The sequence below is a fragment of the Micromys minutus genome (assembly GCF_963924665.1).
Source record: "Micromys minutus genome assembly, chromosome: 9".
Lineage (NCBI taxonomy): Eukaryota > Metazoa > Chordata > Mammalia > Rodentia > Muridae > Micromys > Micromys minutus.
The window spans coordinates 34,662,156-34,679,647 of NC_137978.1; the positions used below are offsets into that span (position 1 = coordinate 34,662,156).

The following is a 17,492-nucleotide window of genomic DNA, read 5'->3' on the forward strand; positions in this document are numbered from 1 at the left end:
AATGGTGATGGAATAGACCCAGACACAATCGTATCAATGACATATATATAAACTATAACCCAACAGACCCAGACACAACCGTATCAATGACATATATATATATATATAAACTATAACACAACAGACCCAGACACAACCGTATCAATGACATATATATAAACTATAACACAATAGACCCAGACACAACCGTATCAGTGACATATATATAAATATAAACTATAATACAATAGACCCAGACACAACTGTATTGATGACTTACATAAATGTCATATAACTTTAGAAGCATTCCAATAAAAGTCAGACATCATCATATTGTATTAAAAAGCAAGGCTCAACTATGGGCTCTCTACAAGAAACCCATTTTAAATATGAAGACATAAAGGCACCAGCAGATTAAAAGCAAGGATGGATTGTTGTCCCGCCATACACACAATAGCTCAAGAGCAAACAAAAGTATATATGTGTGTATATTTGAAGCAAATGAGTCGATGAAGCCACTTTTAATCAAGTAGAGCAGTTAGAATGACTGGCATCATAGGAATACTTCACAGGAATTATCACTAGTGAAAAAAATTCAAGATAGCAAGAGGATCTAGAAATGTGATAACAGTAAGTGTATATGAACCAAATAGCTGAATGAAGCAAAGGCTGATGAATGACGATTTCAGCACGCCTGTCAGAATTAAGTGGATAGAGAACAGGAAAGACATGCAGTTTGACAGACACTATCAACTGGCTCTGTCTGACTGTCACTTGTGGAGTGCCCAGTAACAGCAAATTGTCTCTCCTCAAGAACACTCACTGAGATATGACTATAACTATAACTCAGTAACAGCAAATCATTTCAAAGTAAAAAACCACAGAAAGAATACTGTGATCACACACACAACACCAGACAACTGGGAACTGAACAAAACACCCTCAAAGAGCTCAGGGGTCAAAGAACAGTCATTACAGGACATTAAAAAATATGTATCTGTAACTTGATTATATTTTTAGTTCTCTGCCCTGGCTTCTAACAACTTCAAGATAACAACACCAGGAGAACATTTTCCCTTTACCTTTAAATTTTGTTTTTAATTCTTTGACATTTCATATGTTTATGCATAATGTATTTTGGTCATCCCCCTGCCCCGTAACTCTTTCTTGCAACCCTCTGCCATTCCTGAGGAACTTCTTCTTCCCCTAAACGTTCTCCCCTTTGAGGGGTCTTCTGCTTCAAAACTGGGGGTCTCCTGCTATGATATTTGGGGTCTTCTGATCTGATATTGGGGGTGCTACTCTAATGTTTAGTCTTTGGTGCTAATTCCTAGCCCAGAGATTGTAAGACTTTTGCAATTTTCAGAGTGACAGGAACATCTGACACAGAACACCACACTCCTTGGATTCTAGGGGGTGACAGGAACATTCTTTATCCCAATAAAGAGACTGTGGCTGGACACCTGGGGAGCCTCAGGATGTGGTCAGAGGATTGATGGTTTCAGGCCATCCTGTCTGCCTCCTCCTGAGGTGTGAGGAGCATCAAAGGGAGAGCCAATCACCACCAACAATGTCATAATCAGACAAGAAGAAAGAGTAAGAGGCACCGCCACAAAAAGTGACATGGCAGATCGGGGGATGGGAATGTGCTGCTGTTCACACAAGGCCCCATTTGTCAACGTTCAGGACACCAAAAGGCAAATTTTAGTGTTCACAAATTAAACTACAATTTTTAACAAGATTATGATATGGCCATACAATTACATGTTATGTAATCATTTTTAATATGATATGGATTTTACTACTTGAGAGGCAGAGGCAGGAAGACCTCTGTGAGTTCAAGGCCAGTCTGGTCTATGCAGCAAGCTCCAGGTCAGCCAGGACTATATAGTAAGACCTTGTCTCAGAAAAAGGGGGGGATGCAGGATAAATGAACAGTTCAGGGGCAGAACTTGGGTTTGGCTCTCAGCATCTCAGCATCCCACAGAAAAATGAAAACATCTAAAAAAACCGATGGAGCCGTGTATCATAGAAATATGATAATCTCCAACACAACTTTTAGGAATAAACAATGAACAATAAAAACACATTTCAACGTGTGATGATAGAGGTTGTCTCTGGGGACATGGTTAAGAGCCACATTCACACACACACACACACACACACACACACACACACACACACACACAATTTGTATTCCTGTCAATTAGGAGAGAAACCTATGTCCTGTGCATATGGAGCAATGCAGCTTGCATAAGAACACAGAATACTGTGCTGCGCACTTTGGAGAGATTTAGTAACAGCTAGAAGAGGCAAGCAGTGGGAGTCAGAAGGCAGAGCCCAGACTGAGAGGACCTGTCTGAGCAGCAGCTACTCTAGCCCCTGCATTTCACACTGAGCTATGTGGGACTGCTCAGGATGGATCAGAGAATGAACATTCCACTTAAGATCCTGGATCTGCTTTGGTACCCACTGCTTCTCAGCATCCCTATTGCAAACACACTGTATGTCTTGAGCTTGGGCTTGTAAGGATGGGAGGCAAATCATTCCTTCAGAAAGCAGAGCTGCCCCCAGCTCTCCACAGTGAGCTGCATGCTACATCTCAATGCCTAAAAGTGGGAAACACAGTTTGTCAGCTCCTGTTCCTCATCAAGGCCCGACTGTAGGCATAGCATTTTCTGCCCTGTGTAATGGCTACCCGTGTGTTATCCAAAGGCTGGTTTCTCTGCCCTCATCTTGTTTCAATCCAGGCATCGTAATGAATGCTTATATGGAGAAGCTTCTGTCGCAAGTTTGTATAAACAACTCTTAACATTTAATTCTCTGCCTTGTCAATAAAAGCTGACAACCCAATGGTTGGACAGAAGAGAGAATAGTCCCATCAGCTAGTGGAAGAAGAGAGAGAGGAAGGGAGAGGCAGGTCTATGAGGAGGAAGAAGGAAAGAATTCTTGAGAGTTCAGCCAAAATATGGAAGAGGAAGACTTAATTCCAAGTATCAATGGAATATTGGCTGGGAGGTACCCAGATTATCTTAGGGGGCTCATATAGATTATCTGGCTGTCCAGATAGTAAGAAAATAAATCTTGGCCTCTCTGTGTTGTTATTGGGAACTAGCTAAAATAATGAAATACAGCCACCATATTAATTTACTAAATACATTTATATTAAAGGTCACATTTACACTTGATAAAAGCATTTGGTAAACAGAACTTTCTACACCAGGTACAGGTTTCCTTGGCAAGCCTGAAATCAGGGGGATCAGGTACCCCAGAATGCAAAATGGACAGCCAGGGAAGGTCCTAAAATCCAGACAGTTTCAGGAAGCACTCTTCGCTCTTGCTTTATTGACTATGTCTCTCTGAGGACAGCCAGGGGGACCCAGCTTGGTTTAACCAGTGATTCCAGGACCAGAAGTATCAATGTTCTGCCTGGTGGCTCTAGACACCTGACTTCCAGGCGTCAGCCAGGCACATTCTATCTCCTGTCCCCTCTAAATACACTGCAAGGCCAGGCACGGAACTGGGAGGCTGGACGCAGCAGTGTGCCAAGAGCAGAGCGGGCGCTGTGGAACCCACAAAACCAAAGTCCTTCCCTGGGCACCAGTGTACTTCTAGACAGAGGAGGGGACTTAGGGGACCTCCTCAGAAGAAGGTCACATTCCCTCCAGTGTTCCAAATGGTTGAGCCGCAGCCCACACTGGCCAGGCATTGAGGGCAAGGATCACATACCTGGGAAAGATGGCGGTCATCATGGCTGAAGCGTAGCCGGGTTTGCAAGCTCCCTCAGAAAAGTTTGCGTACTTGGTGGCTAGCTCGGCAGGCCTGCGGGAGAGAAAGAAGGTCAGAGCTGGGCACAGAGCAGTGGTTAGACTGTCAGTTCACCAGGAGCTGCGGGGACCGAAATGGAATAGAGTGCCCTTCCTATAGAAGACAGCCCGATTAAAAAAATGATCCCTAGACAGCCTCCACAGAAGAGACACCCTCCGTTTCCTTTCGTAAATTCTCTGGAGTAAGACTGATCACCAGAAAGGCTCTACGGCTGGGTCCTGGGGAGCACTGCTGGACAAAGCTTGTAAGGCCTTGACACATGCAGAGGCGCTGGCCTTTGCAGTTTCCCAGCACCACCCTACCTGCCGAATCTCCTCTGCGTTTATCCCTTCCACCCCCTCTACCACCCACCCAGAGGCAGCATTCATGGTGAACACAGACCCAGCAAATGTGTGCTACTGAGCTTCTGATCGATCAGTTTGACCTTCAGTTGAGCGTGTTCTCCTGCTCAGTTTGGAATTTCCTCCTCCTCCTCCCTTCCTCCTGGAGAATGCCAACCCTTCAAAACTAAATTCGGAGGTGAGTTTCGCAGGAGCGATTCCCTGACCCGCAGCCTGGGCTCTCTGCCTCTCGGCTCTGGCTGTCTCCTGACCCAGCATCCTTCTCCTATGCCCACTCCCAGCTGCACTGCTCCACCACAGAACCATCTCTCACTCCAGTGTAAGTTCTTGGGATCAGACCTCTGCCTGCACTTTGTACAGAGATGGGTACACAAAGACCGATGCCGGCAGCCTCCCTGCAGTGATCTCATGACAAACAAGGAAATCAGGACGCTTCAGAATGGAGACAGCAAGCGCTGTCTGAGGGCCGTATCCTGGCCTTGTCTTGGCCGAGTGACTATAACTGGATCATCCTACAGCCTCAGGTTTCCAAATCCTGATGTGTTCACTGTGTCTGTGGAGTCACCGCCCTCCACCGTGGCTGTGCAGTCCGGAAAACATCAGGACATCTTCAGTAAAAGACCTCATGAATGCCAAGACTGGAGGCCTCGCCAATAGTGTCACCTGCCAGCTTAGAGTCCCAGACTCTGAGCTGCACCCCCTATACCCCCTCCACACCAGCGCCCAGCTGCCTCAATGGGTGTGGCTCAATAGCAAGCTGGCCTTCAGCAGGGCCCTTGTTGTGATTGAAGTATGGGGCTGTGTCTGTGCTGAATAGCCAGGAATTATGATGCGTCATCTGTGGGGTGTCAAGTCTAATTCACCCCTGAAGTGTAGTCCAGGGCCTTGGGTAAGGGATTGCTCGTTAAATACACACTGAATTTTAGAAATCTACATTTTCAAGCCTTCCCTACCAACAAGATGGAAATGTGAAGTGAGGGGCTGGAACTTTATTTGACAAACAAAACAAAGTCAAAGGTTCTGACGGGAGAAGAACTGTATTTTCCTCTGTAAACATCTGAATTTTGGAAATGAAATATGGGTGTCATTGCAATTATGGGGCTTACTGGAAGCTTCTGGATGAAGTACAATGACTAACGGCCCCTCTTCTCAATAGCCCTGGGAGTAGGTACCCTGAATCACAAATAGATGCTTGGTCTTAGAAAGATGAAGAGCCAGAGCAGAGACCATGCAGCTGCCTCTGCTTCTGTCAGGACTACCAGCAACATGACCACAGAGGTTGGCCTGGAGCCCAGCACCAGGAGGAGCAGTCGACATGGCCGGATTGCCCCACTCTCTGAAGTATGTACACAGCACTGTGACATTTTGGGTGCCTTTGTGCCATGTCTCCAGAACCCTCGCCCTCAGGGCTGTCCAACTTGTACCGAGTGTCTGTGGACATTCTGAATTCCATAAAGTCTACAAAGAACTTGGAAGACAGATGGCAGCCACCGTCCATAACTCGGGGCATTGAAGAACAAAATGCTCAAGAGACAAACCTCTGACCGCATCTTTCCTCTCCTGCTTCCTGCTCTCAGCTCTCAGAAGGTACCTGAAGAATGGTCATTGGACATCCAAGGCTCCTGGGCTAGGGTGATCCATGCTGGAGAGGAGAGTCTGAATACCAGACAGAGTGCGGAAAAGTGGGAGACAGCAGAGCAGGCAGGAGTCTGCTCTTCCTAGGTGTGCAAGGTGGTTGAGGGTCAGGAATGATGAATGCTAACCAGTTCATTTAGAAGAGCAAGCCTGGGTATAGTGAGGCATGTCAATCATCACCAAATTAAAATGCCTTAGAAATGGCCTCCAGAATGTCCCAGTGAGAGAAGAATAGGGGGAGTGTTGAAGATTCTGAGTCATACAGCATGCTGGGACCTCTGGGGCAGACAGCGGTCAAACCCACTAAGATTAATGGCCCCCAGCTCCCTCAGGCCAGAATAGTTAGTTTCTCTAGGCACTCACTCCAAATGCCAGGAGGCCCCCAGATGTCTGATCAAATCATTCCACCCTTGTTCTCCCTGTATGCTGCAGCTGGCCTTTCACTGTGGGACATGGCGCTCTGCTTCCACTAAGAGCACCCATTGTGCGGTGAACGTGACTAAGAAGCCCCTGGGGTGAAGAGTGTAATCCACACACTCTTCAGAAGAAGCCCAGATGACCAGGCTGGAACCCAAAAGAAAACTCTACTCCTATTCCCCCACTCTGCTCAGAAGGGCTGAGTTTAGGGAGGCAGCCCAGGTCCTGGGTAGTGTGAATGGAAGGAGGGTCACACTGGACTCAGGCTTCCTGAGATTGCTGACAAGGGAGAAGACACGGAGAAGTCCTTAGCCCACTTAGCCTTAGCCTCCTGTGCGGTGGGAACTCAGATCCCTGGGATCTGATGAGGATGGGATAAGACACATGTTTGGGGAGCAGAGGGCCGACTATCCTGTCAAGAAGTGAGCGTACAGTGCTATAAGGGAAAGAAGGGGCAGAGGCAGGCACGCCTGGTCATGTCTGGATTCAATCCCATGAGCTGGTTTGGTCTGAGGCGTGCATTGCAAAAGCCAACGTTTGAGGTCTCCTCAAGCAACATATAAGTGCTGTAAGAAAAAGAAGGGGGCATGGAGCACCCGAGTAACAGAGGGAGACCCTGTCTCAAAGAACAAAACAAAACAAAAACCCAAAATCATGAAGGAGAGAGGATTACATTCCCCAGGAGCCAGTGGTGTCATAGAGGAGGCTGAGCAGGTGACACCTGGGCTGGACACCTGAACCAGGCAATATGCAGGCTACTACTGAGGTCGCTGGGAGCTGCTTCACTAGTGGGTGTGGGGGGGGAGTATGTGAGGGGTGGTGTGGGGGTGTGGTGGGGGACTGTGGGGATGTGGAGGGAAGTGGGTATGTGTGGTGGTGGGATGTGGTGGGGGAAGGTGTGTGGTGGTGGTGGGGTGTGTGTGATAGGGTGTGTGAAGGGGAGGGGAGTGTGGTGGGGGTGTATGGAGGGGGATGTGGAGGGGAGTGGGGGTGTGGAGGGGAGGTGGGTGTGGTGGGATTGGGTATGTGCAATGATTTCATTGAACTTCAGAGGAAGCAAGGCTGGAACTAGTCAGACTATATAGTGAGGGGTTTGCTTTGAAGAGAGACAGAAAAGGCTGGTAGGAGAGAGCAGGGTAAAGGTGGTGATGTGTTTTTATTATTGTTGTAAGGATAAGAAGTATTTTGGTGTGTTCATTTGTACACTGATCAGAATAAGAAAAACTCCTGATGCTTCAGAGATGCTGCAGGAGAAAGTCCTTGGGAGGGAAAAAGAGGGAAGGCTGCACCCTGCTCTGCCCCAGCCAGTGGCTCCGAGTGAGTGTAAGCTCTGAATCCTTAGGAGACAGAACCAATTCCTCCTATCTGTGGTCCTCATGTGCCTTACTGAAGGCACACTGTCAGCCTGGCTTGCGACCTTCTGTCTGCTGCTCCTTCATTTTCTGTTCTCAGTCACCCACTCAACAAGCAATGGAGTCGGCTTTCTGGGTTTTTATTCTGGCTGCATTGCTCAGCACACTGTGATTTGGAAGGGGGGGGGAGAGAGAGAGAGAGAGAGAGAGAGAGAGAGAGAGAGAGAGAGAGAGAGAGAGAGAGAGAGAGAGAGAGCAAGTGAAGCAGAGACTACACACATTCACTGAAACAGCTTTCTGTCCTAATTTGGGAAGAAGGGGTCTAGAAGGTGAAGACAGTAGAGGTGAGTAGGGGCTAAATATAATAAGATGAAATTGTATGCATGTAAGAAAATACCACAATGGAACACATTATTTTCTACAATCAACATGTTAACAGAACATAAGAGAAATGTCCAGTCCTTTAACACAGAACGTGGCACTTGTTACTTAAGTAACAAGACCTTAGACAAAGCTCAATTAGTCACTTCGATTTGCAATGGTAATCAGTGCAAAAGTGAGGGAGATGGGTGGTGACTGGGGCAAAGAGCTTGAGGGTTAATCTCCAGGACTCTACAGACCAGTGATGGACATCTGTAATCAACAGACCAATTTCTAGAACCATCTCACAGAAGACCAGGCACTAGTTATGAGAGAAACCTGGGTATGTACCACCTAACCCACCGCCTGACCACTCAGAGCCAACCACCCAGTGGTGATGGCAGAAACCTCAGCATGCAGCCCTCAGCACAATTACTAGAGCTGTTTCCGGGACAACCATGCAACCAGTCGGGGAAATGGTAGAAGTAGCTTTGTTTAGCTTTAGTCACCTTATTTGATTATTAAACGCTGCCATTTGAATTGTCCCCCCTAAAACACCCTTCATGTAAGAAAATAACTTAACGACATGACAGCTCCACTTAGGCATCAAGACAAACCTTTTGTCCTTAAGGGTAGTCTGTCTGTCTGTCTGTCCTTTGTGCTAGGGATCCAGCCAGCAGCCTCCTGTGCACTTGGTGAGCGCTCTATAATGCTGAGCTATAGCACAGTTGTTGTTCCTTCTGACTCTTGTTCTTCTAACCTTGTTACTATAGTAACATAGTCCTCTTCAGGGAGGAAGGGAGTACCTGGGCTGGCTGTCCTTGGGTTGTCCTCAGTTTCTTCCTGTAGGTACAGGTGGTGGGTGTCAACTCCCTCCACACTGGCTGTGGCTGTTTGCACTCTGGAGTCCCCAGCACAGGCATGAATTTTTCTATAGATTTTGGTGGTGATCCTGTTTAATTGGGGTTCTGAAGCTGACATTACTGTTTTAACCTCATCTGGAGGCTTAGCTATTGTCTTCATCCTGTCTGGGAGGATGCTCAGTAGCCTTCTCTGTGTGTTGGCTGGCGCTACACAGACAGTCCTCACAGAAGCCCCACTGGGGGTGGGGGGGCCTGCTGTAAGGGCTCCAGCTTTGTTTCCATACTTCAATTCTTTAAAAATATAAACACACCCTCTCTCTGGGTGGTAGTGAAAAGAGCAAGGGAATCAACACATTGAGCGTGAGCCAAGTGCCCAGCAGCGGATCTATGACCTAATAGCTTTGTGTAAGCCGCTAAGGCAGCACTGCCTTCTGCCCAGGCGGGCAGGGCTGCAAGAGTTCGGGAGGAGACAAGGTTGGGAGATGTGTTGCTCTCTGTTTACTCTCAAAATTTCAAAGGAAGAACTTAGCACAACCAGAAAGCCCATTTCTACTCATATCGTCCCTGTGTGCTCTGGGTGACATCGGCACTTGCGGTTGTCATTAGGAAAACAGTCACACCTGTGAGAGTCACTGCAGGAAGGATCACACTGAGTGATGTCACCACTGAAGCGAGGGGTCCTGTACTGAGTCTGTAAAACAGGCTCTGAAAAGAATCACCGCACAGCAACCATTTCCTGCTACAGGGTAGGCGACTTCATGAGTGATGTACCGGACAACAGAGACCAGGAAGGGCTAGTTTCTGAACCTGAACACGGAGAAGAATCTGTGTGTTGACTAGACCAAACAAACCCATTAAGCATATCCACCTACCATCTAGAGATACTAGCAAAAGCCAAAAGCCAAAAGCCAAAAAAAAAAAAAAAAAAAAAACTCACATGGCTCCAGAAACTGGTTTATTCAAGCAGCTGTGGCTTTGAATGTACCTAGAGCAGTGCTACTCCAAGGTAAGTGTGATTATTTAGTGTGTGTATGTGTGTGTGTGTGTGTGTGTGTGTGTGTGTGTGTGTGTTTGGGGAATTCGTGTATGGAGTTCAGAGGAAAACTTGCAGGAGTTGGTTCTCTCTTTCAACCACACCAGTCCTAGAACTCAGGGCACGAGGCTTACCGATGAGGCCTTTACCTGATAAACCACCTCGACAGCCCTGTTGTTTCCTTCCATTAAAAAAAAAAAATTAAGATTGATTTTATGTGTATGAGTGTCTTGCCTACTGGAGCAGTAAATATAGGATGGAGAGATGGCTCAGCGCTTAAGGGCACTGGTCACCCCTCCAGAGGATTTCAGATTTGATTCCTAGCACCCACGTGGAGGCTCACAATCATCTGTAATGCCATTACCAGGGGATCTAACACTGTCTTCTGGCCTCTTCAAGCACCAGGCATGAACACGGTACACCTATGGACATGCAAACACATACTTAAATAAATAAACTCGATGAAGAAGATTACATGAGAACTACATGTATGTATTATAGAGTTGAGCACAGGGCTTTAAAAGTGAAATAAGGGCTGTAAAGACCACTGTGCTTGGGGGGAGGGGGCTCTGTCGGGAGTGCTTATCCCGGCTACGCCCAAGGTGCTCTGCAGGGATTGGTTCAGAACTACAATGCTTCAGTGTTGGATCCTGTCCTCAAGGAGCTTGTAACCCAGAGGCAAGTAGGCAAATTATAAACAAATCAAAAAACCTTTCAAGGGTTAGCACAAGCAGAGTCACGCACAGGGTATGGGGGGGGGGGGAGAACGAAATTATCCTAGGGATTGGGGTGGGGGGAGGCAGAAGGGCGTTCTCAGCAGGAACACAAAACATGCAGAGGCCAGGACACAGAAGGGTAGAGAGGGAGACGCTGCTGCTGATGGAGTGAGGTCTGTAAGGACGGATCACTGCTGGGCCATCTCTCCAGGCCTCATCTGGGTATCTTTTCAGTCAAGTATCAGTTCTGATCATCTGCCCTTTTATAAATGGGCCAGCGGTTTTCTTACGGTTGAGTTCTAAGAGCTTTTTTTGTACAGTTTGCAAGTCCTTTCTCCTGGCCCTAAGTACCGACTAGTCTGTAGTCAGGCATGATTACAGAGACAGACCTGGAGCTAACACAGCATAGCCGGGACACTGCTCACACAGGAATCTTCCAGCCTGGCTACGGAAAGCAGTACCTCAGACCCCAGGTACGAACCACTGCAAAAATACATACTTAGCTTATGTGTAAGGACACTTATTCCTGGTGACAGTCACCTGGGGAAGTGCTATATTTCTCAGATAGGAAGTAGAATCTTAAGCAGTTGTTCTCAATTTCACAGCATGTTAGACTTACCTGGGAAGATTTAAAAACCCCACAGCCTGGGCTCTTAAACAATCAATTCTAAACATCTAGAGGTGGGAGTAGATGTCTGTAACTTGTTTTTGATCCCTAGGTGATTCCAGTACTCCATCAAGACCAAGAATCACTATACAAAGAGAGACCCTGGGAGCTCTTTAGGCCTTGGTCACACAGGTATCACGGTATCCAAGGGGCAGTGTCTAGGCTGTGAGACAGACTGGCTATTACAAAGCAGGGAGCCTAGCCAAGTCCTGAAACTGCCCTGCCCTGGCGTAAACAAAGAACCGCCTGCACACATGAACTATGTTATGTGTTCTGCATGGTGGCACTGACATGTGGCATCAGAAATGTGACCAGAATAAAGGTTTACCAGAGGCTGGGAGAGCACGGAGTGGTTGAGATGGGTTGACAGAGATGAGGAGAGAGACACACACACACACAAAGGTGTGCAATCCCTGCCAGGCAGGAAAGTGAGTTCAGGTGTTCTATTACACAAAGGGCTATCAGAGTTAATGTCGTACCATACACTTTGAGACAGCTGGAAGAGAGGGTTTTGAATGCTTTTGTCACAGAGGAATGGGCAGTGTTTGAGGTGATGGCTGGCCTAACTGTTGATCAACATGCAGGTAAAAGTGGACAAAAGTGCCCTGAGAACAGATCCTCACTGGACTTTACAAAGATGTCCAACCACCTGCCAATTTTAAGACTTATAATTTAAAAGGAACTGTGTATTTTGTAAGCCAGGTTGTCATCTTGTGTTGCTTGTATCCTCAGGGTCCACTTCTCTGCTGTCATTAGTTCTACATTTTGGTCTTTACTTAGAACCAAGAGGAAACCATTCCATCCCCATCCCCCCTTTTCTAAAGTATTAAAGAGATGCTTCACTCCTTGGAGTCAGTGTAACCATGTCAGCAGGTCATGAAGTGAAAGACCCTCCGGAAGAGAGAAAATTCTTGATTAGGTAGGAAGTCACCTGTCATTTTTCTCCCTTCTTTCCTTTCCTTCCCTTTCCTTCCTTCCCTTTCCTTCCTTTCCTTCCTTCCTTCCTTCCTTCCTTCCTTCCTTCCTTCTTGCTTCCCTCCCTTTCAAGCCAATCTGTGCATCCTAAAGAGAGCCGGCAGATCTTACTGGACGTCTATGTAAAGACAGGCTGAGCACAACCCACTTTCCTCTTACCCCCTCTGATTTGAAGCTTTTGCTGCATTGTTTGCTGTGCACCACATACTGTAGTCGGCACTGTGACATCCCTGTGACTGGGTCGGTGCTCGTTCCTGCCCTTTAAAAGTCTACAGTTCCCCAAACTTGTTGCAGGATATTTGATCACACTGTGAACCCTGAGATTGTGTTATTTACTGAAAAAAAGCTCTTACTGGTTGTGGTGTGGCTCAGCCTTAAGTACACACCTTGAATCCCAAACAGTAAAGGTAAGGTTTAGTTTGTAGAAGAAAACACCCAAGTCTGAAAGTGATGTCTAATTGAGTGGCAGAGAAAGATCTGACAGAATAGGATATGCCCAACTCTCACGAGGACAGGTAAAAGAAGCTACTTAAGAGAGAACTACAGGGAGCTGGAGAGATGGCTCTGTGGTTAAGAGCACTGACTGCTCTTCCAAAGGTCCTGGGTTCAAATCCCAGCAACCACATAGTGGCTCACAACCATCTATAATGAGCTCTGATGCCCTCTTCTGGTGTGTCTGAAGACATCTACAGTGTACTGTATATATAATAAATAAATCTCTTTAAGGGGGGGGGAGTATCCCAGTTTTACTGAGAGAGTTTTACAGAGCCAGATTGAAGGAAGAACAAGCTAGACACAGGTGAAGACAGAACTAAGCCAGGGAGTGAGAAGCCAGATTAAAACAGGTTGTCAGAGTTAGTATGAGGCCAAGCAGAGCAATTCAGAAGCTGAGAGAGAAGCCAGATTGAATCAGTCAGCATGGAGAGGAGTTTGAGCTAAGTTGATCAGTATAGATTAGACACAAATACAAAGCTTGTTTTCTTTTGTTTTTAGAGTAAGTGAACCAGGCAGCACTCAGGAGGCAAAGGCAGGCGGATCTCTGTGAATTCCAGGACAGCCAGGGATATACAGGGAGGCCCTGTCTCAAAAAACAAAACCAAACCAAACAAGGAGTAAATGATGATGTAAGGAGTTGGGAACTGGGTAGAGGAGGCCAGACTCAGGTTTGAGCAGATGTAGTTCTTTGAATGTGACCAAACTGCTTGCTCTCCCCACCCATCATTTTCTCATTTGTTAAAAGCATTTGAATAGCATCTCTTTTACAGTGATCTGCCAACGTGTCCATTCAAGCTTCTGATGTTTATTGGGCAGTTGCTAGGCAACAGCAGCAAAGGAGCGATTAAAAGCCCCTGCACTGTCCATGGTGGGTGAAGGCAGACAGTGAGGGCAGGCAAAGGCATGGAGCATCCAGAGATGAGCACTCCAGCAAGCGCTCATCAAACCACAGCCAATCGCTGGGCTAGGAGAGGGTCTCAGGTGGGAGCTGCAAGCTGGACACAGATGAAGAAGCAGGTGCCAGGACAAGACTAAGTTGGACAGGTAATAGACCACACGGTGGGACATGGGTCAGGCCAGGATTGTTGGGTTATAACAGCTGAGAGTCTGCCCAGCTATAGTGCCCAAAGCTTTTAATAAATACAACAAGTCTTGTGTCATTTTTCAAAGCTAGGGCAGACATAGAAAGGCTTTATAGTTACATGTGGGAACAGCCATGTTTCGGGTATGGCTATCTGGCCAGAGGCAGGGGCAGGCTGGACCTGGGATGCTGTACTCCAGGGAAATGCAGCCATCTTTGTTGATGGTTCTATTTCAGAGTGGAAGGAATGGTGCTCCGGCCTTTCACTCAGGCAGCCGGAGGGAAGGAGTCACTATTTTCTGAGATAAGCAAGATTCTGGGAGGTGGGGCTATGACTATGCAGCTTGGCTCTAGATACGTGAACCATGAGAAGCAGAAACAGCCCAGGGCAGTAGGTCCTGAATCAAGGACTCTGGGTGCGGGAGAAAGAACTGGGCTTGGTCCAAACCTGGAAGTCACTAGCATATAGATGACAGGAAAGGCCAGAGACAGATGAGATACATTGGATGAGGTCATCTAAGTGGTTGTGATGAGGAAGAGGTGACACAAAATATACAGCATGGCACTGGGCGTACGATGCTTCCCCTTGGAAGCCATGTGGCAGAACTTGGCAAGGCTGTTTTAGACTCCGTAAATGCACCTCCGGCTCTCCCATTCTCCTCTTGTTCCTATGTTCTGTTGTGGCTGTTGCTGAGACAGACCGAACTATGTAATTCTGGCTGGCCTTGAACATGTGACCCTCCTGTCTTGGTCACCCAAGTATCTGGGAAGAAAGGCATGTGCTGCACTCGGCTCCCTCCAGCAGCGCTTTGGGCTGGTGCGTGGTTATATGACTTTCTTAACTGGCCTGGTTTTCATAAAAGTCACCGGTTTGGGACCTTTGTCCTTGCACAGAATTCTTTTCGAAGTTAGCTGAGCATCTAAGTCCCGACACACGGTAATTAGAAGATACCACAGCGCCCTCACTCAGGTTCCATGCAACATCTACCCAAACCCAGCCAAAGGGATTACAATCTGTGTCTAACCCATCTACCCCCAGAAGGCTCATGGGAGCGCAGGAATCACACATCTCAGCACTGGGACCTGGTTCTTCAAGGCCTCCATGTCTCATCTCCCAGGACTAGTGGCAGGCACCTTCTTGACTCGTGCTGTCACATTCCCGGGACTGAGATTTCATTAGGGCTCTGTGTGGGCCTCTCCATCACCTTTTGTTCTTTGCTGAAACATCACTTTCCCAGGAAGTCCTTCTGGCACCGCCCACTTAGACATGCCACATCCTCCACAGCATCCCCTCGCTGTACTGATGTCCTCCTTAGCACATGTTACTTTGTAGGAATCAGAGCTTAAGGCAGGCCCAGGTGTGAGCCGCTGGATGTGAATCCTCAACAAGAGTGAGCGCTGTGAACCCTGAGCCCTTTTTGCAGCCCCCACAACATTTTGTTTATTGTACAATAACAATAACTTATCAAGATCTCTGCTGAGAGAAAGAGGAGTGCTCGCCCTCTGGCTGACATGGGGATGGTTATCTCTGAGCACCTCCCAACTCTTGACTTTGAAGCAAGCTAGCAGAAGCATTGCAGACAGCCTCCAGCCTCCTAAGGGGCCAGGCTTGAACCCTGGGGGCAGATGGGACCAGTTATCAGCAACCTGTGGTCAGCAGCACTCACCACCTTGCTGGCCTGGAATCTTACTTATTCTTGTTCATGCCCCCACCCTACCCCCCACATCTGTGATACTTGTCTCATCTTGTTGCCTAGTGTTTCTCACCTTGCTCCTTACTCTAGGGTTCTATTATATTCCATGAGGTCTTCACGCCTCTGTATCTGCAGCCTCCTCAGTGAACGTTCTTTTTACTGTCTGCTCTCAACAGTCTAGGTCTCCTCTACAAACACGACTTCTATCACCTTCTGTGGAGGGGATTTTTGTCTCCACACCACACATCTGGGGGTGCCTGGCATGCCCCTCATATTCTACCATCTGTCCCAATCATCAGTACATATGCCACCCTTATTCTCAGAGCAAACCACGCATTGCTTATGATACCCAGCAAAACTACCCTGGCTGTTATTGTTCACGCCCACCCATGTTCACTAAGCTAAAAATAGCTGACTATTCATATATATGGCTTAGACTTTTCGGTCTGACCCCATACCCAAAGCATATAGTTGGTGTCAAGATGTATTGGCTAAATGAATAAATGCAAAAATGAAGTCAGATATAGAGAGCAGGAGGCAAGGAGACTATAGATCTTGTTTGGAAGCTCTGCCTTCCCCAACAGTAAGCTGATAAAAGACCCCCATAAAGGGGCTGGGACTAAGAGCATTGGCTACTCTTCCAGAAGATTCAGTTTCAATTCCTAGCACCCACATGGCAGCTCACAACTGTCTGTAACTGTAACTCCAGTTCTAAGACATCTGACACTCTCACACAGACATCCATGCAGGCAAAATACCAATGCACATAAAATGAAAAAGAAATTATATTTCTGAAAAGACTGCAATAAATATACAGGGTATGCCTGAATCTAATTTGAGAGTCAGTACTCTTATGGGAACATGATACTTAATGATTAAATAAAAGCCCAAGATTAGAGCTAGTGAGATGTGGGTATGTGCCATGCCTGATTTCAAAGCCTCTTTTTAGTTTTAACATTTTTAGTGAAACTGTTATTTATTTGCTTATTGTGTGTAGGTATGGGCACCTGAGAGGTCAGAGGACAACTTGCAGGAACCAGCGTGCCTTCCTTCCACCATGTAGGTTCCAGGGATTGATCTCAGCTATGCAGGCTCGCCAGCAAGCTCCTTACTGGCTGAGCCATTTTGCCAGCCAACTTTTTAAAAAATGTTAAAATCTAGGGTCTCGTTTTACAGTTAACTCTATGTACAGAGTTCAGTCTTGTATGGTACACAGAACTGTCTTATAACTAGTCATTTCAGAGTCCGGAGAGTGCTCGCCCCACTAGCGATGGTTAGTTCTCCTGTGCATCACTCTTTCCTGTGAACTGCTCCTTTCCTCCTTGCCAGGAGGTCACATCCTTTTCTAGAGGGTTTGGTTTTGCTCCTGCCAGGTGCTTGGCACTTGCCAAGTCTGGGCTGTTTTACACGTGGGCTTGGGAATTGCTAGCTTACTCGAGCAACGAGACTCTGCCAATGACAGCAAGTGCGTTCGTCTGCTGACTTTTTAGCCTAATCCACTCAGAGCTGGGGTAAGCTCCCTGTAATCCTGGCCTGGGGGCTCAGGGTTAGTTCTAGTATCTTCTTACCCAGGAGTCCTCTGCAGTTACAGTTTAACAGAGAAGGGACACAAAGTGGCAAATGTGGAGAGTTAATAGACCCAGAGGCTACAATCGGAAGCTCTAAAACTTATCCGGAGACTTTGAAGAACAGGGAGTGTGGAGACTGGGGAATGGGGCACAAGCAGTATTTAAAGAGAAAACAGCTGATATTTCTCAGGACATATACACTTTTATTCTCAAGAAGCTAAACTAACCCAAATTAAAATAAATACAAAGAAATCCTTCCATTTGTCCACTTATAATTATACAATGCTTTTTTGAAAAATTCTCCATAAACTACAATGAATGTAAGTGAATAACCTACATTTTTTATAAAAGAAAGAAAATGGGGTTCAGAAAGCTTGAATGTGCTATTTAAGGTCACGAGGCAGAGGCATAACTAGAACCAGAACCAGAACTCAGGCCCTGTCCTGATCTACACCATGACCTTCATGTACACCAGAAACAGAATAGCA

At 46.9% G+C, this 17,492-nt stretch overlaps 1 protein-coding gene across 4 annotated transcripts in view; it reads right to left on the reverse strand.

Moving 5' to 3' along the window:
- The window catches only part of ST3GAL3 (ST3 beta-galactoside alpha-2,3-sialyltransferase 3), a 187,826-nt gene that overhangs the window by 73,082 nt on the left and 97,252 nt on the right, over positions 1-17,492 (reverse strand). For all 4 annotated transcript variants that reach the window (XM_080920915.1, XM_080920916.1, XM_080920914.1 and 1 more), the window contains one exon: positions 3,709-3,801. In XM_080920915.1, the coding sequence (XP_080777041.1) occupies positions 3,709-3,801 (93 nt within the window). The remainder of the gene's footprint in view (positions 1-3,708; positions 3,802-17,492) is intronic.